The sequence below is a fragment of the Leptosomus discolor genome, chromosome 8 (genome assembly GCF_034619465.1).
Source record: "Leptosomus discolor isolate bLepDis1 chromosome 8, bLepDis1.hap2, whole genome shotgun sequence".
Classification (NCBI taxonomy): Eukaryota; Metazoa; Chordata; class Aves; order Leptosomiformes; family Leptosomidae; genus Leptosomus; species Leptosomus discolor.
The window spans coordinates 11,272,530-11,286,310 of record NC_141398.1 but is presented as its reverse complement, the minus strand read 5'-3'; the positions used below and the strand labels follow the sequence as shown (position 1 = coordinate 11,286,310).

The 13,781-nt window shown below is 38.8% G+C and overlaps 1 protein-coding gene across 4 annotated transcripts in view; it reads left to right on the top strand.

Moving 5' to 3' along the window:
* The window catches only part of FHOD3 (formin homology 2 domain containing 3), a 386,715-nt gene that overhangs the window by 169,785 nt on the left and 203,149 nt on the right, over positions 1 to 13,781 (top strand). For all 4 annotated transcript variants that reach the window (XM_086468856.1, XM_086468855.1, XM_086468854.1 and 1 more), the window contains exon 4: positions 2,982 to 3,049. In XM_086468856.1, coding sequence (XP_086324982.1) covers positions 2,982 to 3,049 — 68 coding nt within the window. The remainder of the gene's footprint in view (positions 1 to 2,981; positions 3,050 to 13,781) is intronic.

Here is a 13,781-nt window from a genome sequence, read left to right as displayed (position 1 = left end):
AGCATGGAAGGCTATTTCTCAGTCTGTTTTTTTAATCTGATTTTCTACCATAGAAAAAGAGCTTACAAGTGATTATTGCCTTTCAGTTTCTGCTGATGTGTTTTCATAGCCTTAGTTGCAGTCCAGGGTTTTTGGGACGAGCCCCGAGGTCACTGTGATGTTAAAGTTACTGTTGACATATGGGAATCCTGTAAGGCCTTGAGAGGATCTTACTGAGTGTCCCTGAGCTGTAATCCAGTGTATGCATTTATTGTTTCCCGAAAAACTGCACATAGAAATACAGTAAAAGTACAAGCTTTTGTAAGGTGACCCGTGCAGTACCTTGGCTTACACAGGCTTTCCTGCCCTGGACTGCAGCTTTCTGAACCATAACATCTTCCAATGTAGCATGACTCCAAGGAGTGACCGTCTCGCTTTCCTCCTTGGGTTATGCTGCGTGAATGTTTCTTATGGCTGCCAGCACTGTAAGAAGCGGGTGCCAGGACTGACGTAGACAGTCACTGTATTCCTATGTGTAAGAATATCAGGTGAAGAGGTTAGCAACCTGTATTTCTCAGCAGATTTGACAAGATTAGCTCCGCGTGAGGTGGCATCTGCGAATGTACACTGTCTCTGTGTGGATTGCTGTGACCTGCTAGTAGATGTCAGGAATGAAGTGACTTACCTGGACTGTTGCTCCCCAAAAGGGGTGTCAGACCAGCTGAAGCATTGGCGATACATGCTGCTGTCTTGTGGCCAGTGCTTGCCACTGCTGTTGCCAAACTTGATACTTCCAGTAGTTACTGATTCTTCAGCTCTAACGATAGACCCCGTTTTGAGCAGCAGTTAATAACTTCTGCCCGCTTTGCTACACACGAGCAGGGAGAGCGTTGTTTGCATTGATTGCCAAGGATGATGTTATGCTCTGTGAAAAGACCAAGAAGAAAAATGTTCGGCATTGTTCCTCTGAGATGTACCAAAAATCTGCATGCACCAATGAAAGCAACCAGCATTATGGTATCATAACAATGGTTCATTAGGACTTTACCCCAGGCCAGGATGATGATTGTTCCTGTTTAAAACCAAGATCAACAGATGGCATTTGTTAGGACATCGATATTTATGTACAAAGTTGCCAGCACTTTAAGAAGTGGTGCCTCTCTTAATTAAGATGATAATGTACTGCCTTGTTTGGAGAGATTCTGCTCATAATGATGCGGGTGAATTATGAATAGAGGGAAATTAGTAATAACAAATGCCAGATGGAGGTATCTTTCAAAGAAGAATATTTTGTGTAATATGGCATGTAAAGTTGATGGACTGGGTCTTAAAAGACCGTTATTATTCTTTAAGCTTTCCTGACAAAATTAGTCTTTATGCTGCCAAGAAATGCAGTTTCACATGCCAGTGCGTTTTTAAGCAAGAGTAATTAAAGTTTGCCTCTAAGTTTATGGCTTGAAGTGAAATCCGTTCCTCCAATGTTTTGTCAGGAATCTATAAACAGTGCAAGGAAAGAGACAACTTATAACAACAATACTTTTGCCAATTCTACATGTTCTGCCTTTGAAATCAGAGGCAATTAGGGATGAACAAAACTAATTTCAAAGTTACCAAAAAAAAAAGAAAAGTAAGTTTCGCTGAAGTTTTACTTCACATTTTTCCTTTGGTTGAAGATGACTGTTGGAATAAGAAATGTTTTTCTAAAGTTAAAACCTGCCTTCTTTGATTGAAGTAAAAAAATATTACTTAGTTATAAATACATCAAATCCTCAAATGCTAGGCCTTTTTTTTTTTAACTTCCTGAGAGATGGAAATAAAATTTAATTTGATTTTGTAGTGTAAAGTGGTAATTAAAAGAGAAATGGACAAGGGAAAGTAAGAAATAAAATTTTGGGGTTTGGCATTTCATTTTCTTGTAAGAATATTCCTTGGGCATTCCAGCTTTGATCTGCTGACCTGCTGGCCGCTGTCCATTGCAGGGAAGGTGATGATCTGTGTGTGAGGCAAAGTGTGTCATGGGAGGTGACCGTGAAGATTTTATTTTCCTTTGTAATTGTCCCCAGGTTGCATTAGTGGGATAAAATTCAATTTCGGCGTGTTGGAAGTGTTGCATCTAGTCTCTCTGTCAGATGTGCCAAACGTAGTAGAGCAGGAAGACTTGAAGAGCATGCCTTCTGCTCCATCCGTGCATACTCACAAATCGCCTCCAAATACGTTATAATAAACTCGAGGTGTACAGTCCAAGACTTCTTCCAAAGGCACAAACATTGTGGCAGGGTTTAGAAAGATAGCAGAGGAGTTGGTTTTGTCTTCTTTAAATTATTCCTGTGAGTGTGCATTAGTAGGGAAATAAAGTAATATATTTCAGTATTGGATGATGAAAAGAAGGCTTCTGCTTCATTTAGAAAAAGATCAAGATCAGTTTTCATGAGAATAAAACACTGTTTTGAATTATGCTTAGAACAGACTGTATGACTATTTCTGGTATTAGCGTTCATTGCCATTGCAGAAAGGATTTAACAATAGAAAGATGAGAACATGAGTAAAGAATGTCTAGAGGGAAGGCAGTCAAGGATGAGATTCAGTGGCTCTAGCTTTGATAACAAAAGCAAAGAGTGCTCTCAGTTGGGTCTTTTGAGACTAATCTGGTACTTTCAATAAACCGTAAGTTTCCCTTAATGGAGAAAGAGCAGTATTTCTAGGCGATTTCAAAAACTCCCTAGAGCATTGTTTCTCACTGATCTTGTTGGAGCTATTGTGAGATGGGAGATGCCATCCGAAGTTATGGACAAGTAAACCCTGGTTTTACTTGTACTCTTTTAGTGAATGAGTCCTGTATGTATGAAAACCAAAGCTGCTTTCTTTAACAGCAATCTACCTAATGGGAAATAGGCACTATGAGTCTTCCACTCCAACTCTTTTGAAATCTCTACTACTTTTTTTGTGATATTGTCAGTTTTGTTTATGCTGAACTTCTTTCTGTTGTCTTTTTTTTTCCCCAGAAAAACTTTACAATTCCAATGGACGGGAGCTGAGACGGGCACTTTTCTCCTTGAAACAAATATTTCAGGTGAGCAAATAATGGCTGACAGTTCTGTGATTTGAACATGAATTCAATTTCTTTTTTTTTAATGTAAGGAATAACTTACAGTTTCTGGCAAAAGAGAATTTTAAGACTTCATTTGTAATGTGGAATTCGCCAGTTGCTTCTTAGAGTCTTTTCTCTTTATGATCCGTAAGCCTTCCCCTGTTTCTTCAATCTGTCAGAAGGCAGGCCCAGATGTGGAGCGATGGTAGAGTTAGTGATTGGAACCTGCCAGGAAAGGAGAGAAGAAAACTGGGACTCTTAGATGGAAACTTAGGCTGCTTGTTAGACAATGGCATAGTTCTGTATTGGGAAGACTGGGAGAGGGGTGTAAAAAGAGGAGCTAGGAAACCACAGGTTGAGGTGGTGGCACAACTTTGGCCTAATAATTTACAAATTAAGCCACACCAAAAACTGGAAAAGGGTGTGGGAGATACGGCAGAGATCTGATGAGGAACCAAGATGTAGTGGGAGAGCTCTGAAGGTGTTGGAGTTTAGATTGAGGTTAGAGGAAATGATTTATTGATTAGCTGAAAAGATACTTCATAGAGCTGAGGAGGGTGTGGTAGTGACTGATCAGCTTAAGTTTAAGGAAAGGCATGGATTTGAATGTGAGTGTTCCTTACGGAGGAGACCTGAAATCAGCAGAATTTTGCGTCCTGTGGGGAAGTAACCAATGTGATAGACAAGTGCTGTGGAAGGATGCTCTGGTAGAACTGTGGCATTTTGTCAAACAAACATACCCTTCAAAAAATCTTACACTCTCAAAATACAGGTTCTCATTACTGGACAACTGAGGAGAAGTCTTCCTCACGCTGGATAGTATTCCTGTCATGTGCTCAAGTATTTGAGGTAGTACACTTCAAACTGGAAATGAGACCCCGTACGGTGTAAACTCCTGTTTACCTGTCAGCTTCGCTGTCCTTAGCCACAGTTATTTGCATTGCTAAGGGCATCTTTTGAGTATGATTTTGGTTTATCTCATAATGAACCATGAGAGAGAATGTGAGGTGCTTTCTATATCTGTTTTAGAAAGCAAAGCTATTTCATTTTTTTAGTGGAGAAAAATACAAGTTAATGTTATAAGGTTATATTATAGAGCGAACACTATTGTCCAAAAGATCATGCCTAATTTATTTTTTAGTCTACGACGTTAAGGTGTGTCATCATTATAAATCTATCATTATGTTAAAAGGTTTTTTTAAAGGTATATTTTTCAACATAAATATCTGTTTGATTTTGTATCTCATTGGATTTAGTATTTTAAATTCTTTAAAAGTATAATATTTTGGAAATAAAATGTTGACTTCAAAACCAGTCTTTATTTTCCTTTTAACAAATTTTCAGAGTGTTATGGAGACTTCATCATGTCTTTAAGTGCCAAGACAGTTTAAAACACCATGTTTTTATGATCACTTCATCATAGCTGAGTTAATTTGGCACAGTTCTGTGTCAGTATCATTTTTAATTTAAAGAGCTTCAAGGTAATGTGCAGTCTCTTATTTGCATTAAGTGGGAACAAGCCCAAGTTTTACATCAAATATGAATTCCAAATAGTTGAAGCTCTTGGTTTTTCACGCGAAGCCTCAGTGAAGCTTAGCAGTGTTTGGCAAAAGCAATGCCTTTGTTTCAAATTTTAAATGAAAGATTCATTTGGCAAGTCCAAACTTGGAATTTCTCTTTGGTTTCTTCTGGTGGGCTGTTTTCTGCAAAATGATAAACATTATGTGGAGCCTTTTGCTTTGACAGTATTGCCATTCTGTTCCTGTCATTCGTTCTGAAGGCTAAGATAACCACACTCATCATCTTTTGCTGGACTGGACTGGACTGCAGTATTCTTTTACTGGTTTACCAGTATGCTTTTTGATGAACAAACTTGCAGAGTAAAGAAAGTAATGTTCAGACTAGAAGTACATGAAGCACTGGACCGTAAAAGAACTGAAAAAAGATACACAGTTGTAATTAACAACTACTGGAGTACAGTTTATCTCCCTTTGAATGTTTTTTTTTCCTGATACAATTCTGAGTATCCTGGGTTTTGTGTTTGTCAGAGATTCATGGATTTTGTGCATAGTGCTGAAACTCCCAAAGCCATCCAGGGAAGAATCCAGCTGAACATGGCACTTATAAAATCAGGGTCAAAAAACATTCTTATGTTTCCTGATTGTGGTATTGTAAGACAGATAAAAATACAGCTGCTTAAAACATTTAATCAATGTCAATCTTAAAAGCAGAAAAATTGTGTACGAGCACGATAATATATGTAAATAGTGCTATGCAATTTACATGGTATTAAAAAAGTTTATTTAACAAGACCTCTGGTATGACTAGATGTAGTACAAAGCAGGCATGTTTTAGGACATATAAACAAAAGTGTGCCTTGTAGTTACAAAGCATTACAAAGCATAGTTTCAAATCATGCTGGTTGCATCATTTCAAAAGATTGAATAACTGAATAAGAATATGGTGGTGTAAGAAAAATAAGAAAGCTATAAAACATGTTTCAAGTCTGTTGAAATTTTAATCATGTGTAAATCTGCTTCTTAAGGTTTTGGAAAATACTTTTAGTCAATCAATGCATTAGATTTTCTGTAAAGCAGACCTAAAAAGGTATATTTTAAGGTGTTAAGGAAAAAATGCAGTTTTCTTTTAGGAGTGTTTTCCCCACTAAGTGGCATTTGACAAATGCAGGAGTTCTCCCATTATTTTTCCTGAAGAACCTAGATTCCTCTTTTGTGTTGTGATCAGAATATCAAGCCACACAGTTACAAAATTCCCTTACAGAATTTTCTTCTGTTGTTGAGAAATTCATTAATCATTGAACAATTGAGCTTTGTGTAAAACATCACAAAGAACAGCTATGTAGGGGCCCTGGAAACATTAACTTGAAGGTGTTTGGATAGACACAATCTTATCAGCGAGTGAAATCAAATGTCACACACTTCAGCTGCTAAGGAGTCATCAATCATCCTTAGGAGAGCAGAAGAAGTATTCTGTGTTTGCCTCATTGATCTCAAGGAAGGAGGTTGCTCCTTCCCCTCTTGCAAGGATGACTGATGACTCCTTAGGGTTTGAAGCTGTGTGATACTTGATTTAGGAACTGCTGTCATCACTTGTGAGGCAGGCTGCTACCTCTCCCCTTTAAGAGCCCTCTTGGAAGGGTTCTTGATGAAGTCATGAAAAAGAGAGAAACCTTCATTTCCTTCCCAAATCAAATTCACCATTGTTCCATGTAGCAGTTTATATATTTGTTTAATCCTGTTTTACAAAGACTATGTCTCATTACTGTTTAGAGATTATAAATAAAATAGATATGACACAGTAAATGTCAAAATCATTTCAGTTTCATTGGTGAGTCTTCTTCATGCCTAGACAATGTTACAGGCTGAGATCTACACATTCTTAATGAGGCTATAAAATGTGAATACTTCTGCCACAAGGATGGCCCAAAGCTTGGGAAGCCACCATTATTCATTCTCTAATCTGTGTGAGTCTTTGAATTGAAACAGGAAACCTTATTTTGTGTGGAGCCTATCTGCTTTAGCTTCCTCAGGTATGTAATACAACGCATGAACATTGTTTGATCTGTTGCTGAGCTGCCATGAAGAATATCCCTGGTAGGGTCTAGTCTAGGTGACTTTTCTAGTGATTTTTAATTCTGCTATTAACTGGGACAAAACCCCACAGTATATTGATGTATCTACTCTCTACTCAAGGTGCAGAGGGTGAAATCCTGGCCCTGTCAAGTCAATGGCATAAAATGTCTAGTTTCAGTGTTATTTTTACCTGGTGGTTAAATGTATACTGGTAGATGGACTGTGGTAAACAGAGAGAGACAGAACAGCAGGACTCTTCTGCTTCATTTCCCAATAAATGTTTTGTCTTTGTAGGGGGAGGTAATGAAATCTTTTCTGTCTAATAATTTTATAGATTGATACTGAGGTGTGACTTAATTTTGCTTGCTTGCTTCTTGCATTCACTGGGGAAAAAAAGTTATCTGGGGGAAAAAGATCCTGTAATTATCTGCTCCTTCATTAAATGAAATAATAAAATACAGAAAGAAAAAAGTTACTTCCAAATGGTTTTTGCTAAATTGTAGTAGAGTTTCTTTTCCATGTTCTTTCTTTCAACCTATTTTAAGAATGGTGGTAGAGTTCGGTTCCCTCTCCTGAAAGACAGAATGCGTCAGTTTATTGCTCGGTACAACCCAAACAGGTAGCCCACCATTTTCAGTGGTAGAATTCGATGGTAACTCTGGGATCTTTCTCAGTTAAAAATGGCATCATGCAACTGGTTAAGTGCAGTGAGAGCGCTAGAAGTAAGCATTATAGTGTCACAGAAGATGGCTTTCTACCTGCAGAATCAAGCCGGTTATGTCAATGTAGCGAAGTTCATGATCAAAGTCACTGAAGAAGCAAAACATGTTTGGAGTAAAGGGAAAACAGAACTTTCTTGGAGAAGATGGTGGTGGAGATCAGGCAGGATCACAATAATTTGATCTTGGTAACTGAAGAAAGCAGATGTAAAGTAAGAGCACGTGTGGCATGGGAGCAACTTTGCTGTGCAGGCTAAGCACCTTTCCCTCTCTGAATTTTAAAGTATGTTTAATCAAGACATGAGTAGTGATTCTTTGGGGATCTTGGTTACATCCACTGAAGATATCTTTGTTTTTGTCTTAGCAGTGCAAAAACGTCTATTTCCTTCCCTACGTGTAAGTGCCAATATATGTCTCTTACAGACTGATTATCTATCAGAAAAGTTTAAACATGAAAGACTGTATGCTGATTTTTCTCTTTGGTCTTCTGAGAGTTTGTTGTATGTATCCAAAAGGAAGAAAAGTCTTTATGAAGGGAAACCCAAAATCTTAAAGGCCAAATTCTTCGTTCATATGCAAATCGGACTTATCTCACTAAGGAAGAAAAAGTAAAAAATGAATGGGAAATGGATGGTAATAAATGATATATTGGACCTCGATAAAATAATACAAATGTAAGCTGAAAGTTTTCAGGTTTTAAATTTATCCTTTTTTCATGGATGCCCATTAGGAAAGAGCAGTTATTCTAAAAATTCTTAATTTCACTAGACATAAAAGGAACTTTTTTTCTTTAAAAATTTCCTTACAAAAGGAAAAAAATAAGAGGTTGCTAAGAAAGTTTTAAACATTGAAATCTTTTGATAAATATATGCAGTATTTGCTGTCTACCTTCTACCATACTTTTTCTTCTGTTTTTGTTGGCTGGAACTTGGTGCTCTAAACATACCTTAACCGTGTCTAATAAACACTGATATGACTCTTTGGAATCTCAACAAATCTAATAAAGCAGGATTTGATTCCTATCTGTTACTTATTTCCTGAAGATTTTTTTTCATATGCTGCAGGACAGCTACTGGGATAGCTACATGGCTAATGCTGGATGTCTTGAGTATCTGCGTATCTGTCATTTGAGGAATTTGTGAAAGACTTTGAGAAGTCTGCATTACTGAAAAGTTTTCATACAAATGTCTTGTTTCAAGTTTTATATAGTTTTAAAAATGCAGACAGATGAAAAAAATCCAAAGATGTCTGAACCTCTCTTGGATTAGAGTACTTCCCAATATCCTCAAGCTTGAAGAAATTCTGTCTGTAATAGAATTGCGTATTTGTTTCAAGGTATTAAATACTGGAGATGTTTTCAGGCATTTTAATTTGTAAAGTAATTAAAACATTTATATTGCCCCATATATTCTCTCAGCTATCCAAAAGAAACTACAGAAAGGCATACAATTCAAAATGTGTCCCTATATGAAGGAGGTGTGAAGTAATAGGTGTTGCAGCTTCTCTGCTTCACTAATGGGAAACACCGGCAAATGCTGTATTTGTTTGGTGGTATTTTTAGCACAATACAAAATGTGTTCTGGAGAAACAACAGAATGTTTATTTTCTGGACTGAGGGTATTTCAGAAGGGAGACTACAGGGAATTAACGGCTGTAAATCAAAGAATTTTGGGTGCACTTCTGTATCTCTTTATTGGTGCCAAGGTGGAAATCCATACTAAGCAACAGTGGGGTCTCTATTTGAAATGTTGGAAAGAAAGAAAATATATTTTTTAGTACTTTAATGGCATAGTGTTATCACTAGCAGGCACAGATGTGCTTAAGAGGCTGGCAAAGAAATTGCTGATATTTGGTGATTGCTGCTTAGGCAACTCGCTCATGGCAAGGATATGCAATGGAATTGATACTTGACGGTGAATTTTCATTGTAATCGTCGCTAGAAGCCAAACTTTGCATTTCAGGTTGCTTAAATATATTACACCACTGAAAGTAAAGGGGGATGGTCATTTCCATGCCTGCTGTTGTAAAGCATCGCTCCATGCAAATAGATGCATGAGAATAGGAAAAAAGGGAACTGTAAAAATACTGTGTCGTGTTATGGTCGTGCTTCTGCACAGAGGTACACGTAATGAGTTGGGAAGGTGTAAAGGCTGGGGGAGAGAAGCAAATAAGGAGTGTGGAGTCAGTGCAGAGGAGTGTAGGGAAAAGCTTGGAGGGCAGAGTGGAAGCTGTGGTGCAGCTGGTGAGGGCATTTGCAATCAAGAGAGATAGCAAGGGGAAGGAGCTTACACTAACAACAACCTGGCTGCTTGGTCCCATCAAACCCATCACTGCTGAAATGTTTCTGCACACTGCCTCAGTTACCTCTGGCAGCTGACTGCAGTTTTGGGACATCACGGTCCAGGGCACTCTTGTTCTCAAGGAGTTCTAGGTGTACTGGTGGGAGCATGGGGGAAGGAAGACAGCAACTGAACTTGCCTCGCTTCCTTATCTCGGGGTAGTTTCTGAGTGGCCAGATATCAGGGAGTGAAAATACTTGTCTTAGGGAGACGGACTCTTTGTGGTGGCAGAAGACTCTTCTGCTATGCTGAGAGCTGTATTGTTCATCTTCTAATAGTAGTGTCTTGACTTAAAGTAGAGCTTAAGTTTCATGGTTTAATACAAGACTTTGCCTGCTTAACCACCGGCTCATCTGGTCCATACATAGAATTGTTTTGTAGCTGCTGAAATAATTTAGGTTGAAATGGCAATATAGTCTTGAGGGACTCATAGAGCTTAAGTTTATGTATGTATACCTGTATATATGTGCCTGTGTGTATGTTTTTGGAATGATTTATTTTCAGATTTGTTTGCAATAGGTGACTTGTCTTTCAAAATGGACTGAAATAAACAGTGACAATTGAATTAGATAGTATCAGGCACTTCTGGATTGGCAATGTAGTATTTTAATTACATCAATAATTTTGGAGTCCAAAGGACAGAACTATAGTTTAAAGTGTGGGAAAGTAACTATAAATTATATCTTGGCGGTCCGTGCTCCTTCAATCACTTCCTGACAATGTTTACTCAGTTTTCAAGCCAAAATGAGCTTTTCTAACTGCAAACATTGCAAGCCAATCTTGATCTATAAAGTGCAACTTGTTGCTTAGCCAGTAAAAAAGCTGGACTCCAGAAATGGTCTGGGATTTCTGTTTCTAATAGAGCACAGCATAACTCTTTTATTACTACATCATTGTAGTCTTGTCGATGGGAGTAATTATTTTGCTGGTAACTTTAGCAGATGTGATGCATACTGAAAGCAGGTAGCAATAGTTAAAAATATTCTTATGGAGACTTTATTGTGGTATATTTCTAATGTAGACTCTGGGGTCATAGAGCTAGGCAGCTGAAAGGAGGGCAGGGAGGAGCTGGCTGTTAATTTGTCATTGCTACTGGGGCAGAGCTTCGTATAAGCATTTGAAATTATATGGGGAACCTGCGGACAGGAAGGCTCTGAGGTAATGGAAGAGCATGCTGGTCGTAGCCCTGTGCTGCCACATTGGTACTGCTGCCCAGGGCAGTCAGGTTAGGAGCAAGCTACGGGGTTCTTTGGGGTTTTTTTTGTATACATGAGGGTTTGCCAGAGCCAGAGGAATGCTTAGGAAAGAAGATCAGTAGATTTCTATTCTCCTTGCAGTATTAGGACTAGGAGGGGAAGAATAAGGACCTACCCATCATTGTTGCTATTGCTGACAGAAACTCAGATTTTATCATCTGACTTTATTCGCTTAGTAACAGAGGGGGCTTTTCAAGTATATTGGACATTAGTCCTACATTTTGCTTTCTTGTGGTGGAGTGCCAGATGTATCGTCATTTTAAGATTTATGCCAGCGAAAGACTGCAGTCGCACGTGGTTTGCTCTTTGACCTACCTCCTCCTTCCTCCCTTTCCTCACCAGTCAGCTGCTGTCCCTCTGCTGCTAATTTACATCCCCAAATGAATGAAGCCTAATCCCTAACTCTTAATCCTCCTAAAACCAGATGAACTTTGTGATCCTATCTTGACTTTGCAGGAGATGTGGAAAAAAAAAAGAAGGGGGGTGTGTGTGTGAAAAAATGTCTCTTCAGTTCTAAGTAGGGTGGCCATCATCTGTATTTTGGGGGGGACTTTCTGTGAGTGCACTGGCATTTTAATGTTCCATGTATTTTTCCTAGTTATATTTTTTTTTCACATTGAGCATAATCATCTGGGGTGTCTGCTTCAGTCGTGCCTCCTTGCTGTGCAGTGTATACTCCTGTCAGGGGAATCTGAGGAAGAGGGGGTTTCCAAGGAGACCTCGCTCCAATGTGTTAAAGTACAGTGAGGACAGCACACTTTCCCAGTGTGCTATTTGATAGATGAACATAACACTGAATAGAGATTTCCCTAGCTCTCCTTTTTAAAGAGTAATAATTTTTATTTCTGGAGCCAGGCAGTTTCTGAATGAGCCGTGCCCTTTCCGCCTGTAGGACTCTGAACTGGTATGCTGCCAGCATCTTTTCCCGCAAGATTTCAGGCAGCAGCGGAGGATGCTCCTCCTCTTTGAATCTGGTAGGGTTTACGTTTCTCCTCTTATGCTACATTGCACAGTGAATTGGCAATATTCATCTTGCCTTTTGCCTAGGTGGGTTATCACAATGTTAAAATGCAAATGCAGTTTATCTTTGTGAAGTTACCATTTTTGATCTACAGACAAAATCAGAGCTGTCCTGAGAATCAGAATTTAGATCTCTCATATTAGGGGTGTTGTAGAGTGACAGAGCAGAGTGGGAAGCTCTTGCTCAGACAGAGGGTGAAGTACATCAACTGATGGAGCTTAGTGTAAGTGCAATCCCCTCCTGTCAGCCCGTAGGGAAAGCTTAGCAAGGAGATTCTTGTGACTGTGGCTGTTACCCCGGCTGCCTGTGCTGCTCTCACTTCTCGGCTGGATTATTGCAACTTTTGCGTTTTGGAAAATTTGATCAGTACAGAATGTGATTGCTGGCTCACTCAGTAACATGTCAAGTGGAGAGCACAGACTGGGGAACCCCGTGGTTCCTTATTTAAAGAAAAGAACATTAGAAAATGTGTGATGTTTAACTTCCTAACAGAAACAGGAGAGAATTGTACAGCATAGTATTAAATATGGGAATGCTCAAGCAACCAGAAACAATGGGATAGTTTATGAAAGGAAAGGAAAAAGCCATAAAAATTAAGTTCTCCTTGATGGAAAAATTATAGACAAGCATCTTGTTGTGATTCCTTGGAAAGACAGTACTCTGCACAGCTGTTAGCCACGTAAGAGAGAAATATGTATGTGCATATCCAAATGTGAATATTCAGTTTCTAATCCAGTTTCCCCAAATACTTGGAATGGACCTTTCAACAGTACTCGTTACTTTAAAAAAAAAAAATTCTCCTTGAGAAACTGTGTTCCAAAACCTTGATTCTTATTAGGAAGCAAAGCAACTTTCTTGTGGCATAAAAATAATCACGGTTTGGGTAAAAGTTTTCAAACATATGGCCTGCAGAAATAGCAGGCTTCAGAAAGATTTATCTTTAACAGTATGTAAACAATTTATCCTTGCCCGTGGAAGCTGCACATCAGATAAGATGCATTCTTGCAAGGTGCCATTCCTTGAAAAAAAGTCTTCAGTCTCCACCTTTGGATAAGACCCTGCAATAACTGCATTAGAGACTATATCAAATGGTACGGAGACAAGAGAATGGGTAGGAAAAAAGGGAATCCCACCTACGCTTCTTATTCTGCTAGTGGCATACAAGTGTACTGTATAGAATGCTTGATCACAGAGTTTATGAGGTCTTTTTCATAGCTAGGCTGAGTTATGGAGGCGAAAGTATGATTTATGCATTTTGTCAACCACACAAGCAAGCTCTAAACTCACCAGTTTGAATATATTTCATGTCTTTCATTTTACATTGGACAAAACCATAGCTCTCTTACAAAGCAACATACATTATCTTGGTTTTTCTTCTTTCCGAGGTGTCTAAAGAAAGGAAGAGACATGATCTATTCCAAGGCTGTGAATGAAAGTGTAAAATATAGTTATCTGACGAGGCCAACGGTATCCTTTCATAAAGACTTTAAGTAGCCAGCCTTTGTGTCACTGCGCAATCTTTATGGTTGCAGGAGCTTAGCAGGAAGCTTAGAGAGCTTTGCCTGTGTTTTGCTGCTTTTCTCATCAGTGCCTTAATGCCTGCTGATTACAGGGTCATAAATCTTTGCGATATTAGCAGAGGAGTCCATTTCCATGGCAAATGACAACCTTTCCCTGCCTCCTTTTAGCTGTTATCACACATAGGCGGCAGCTACTTGTACATATCATTGTCACACACACCATATATTCCGCACAATGAATGCTCTTTTCCTGGAAACCTGAACCT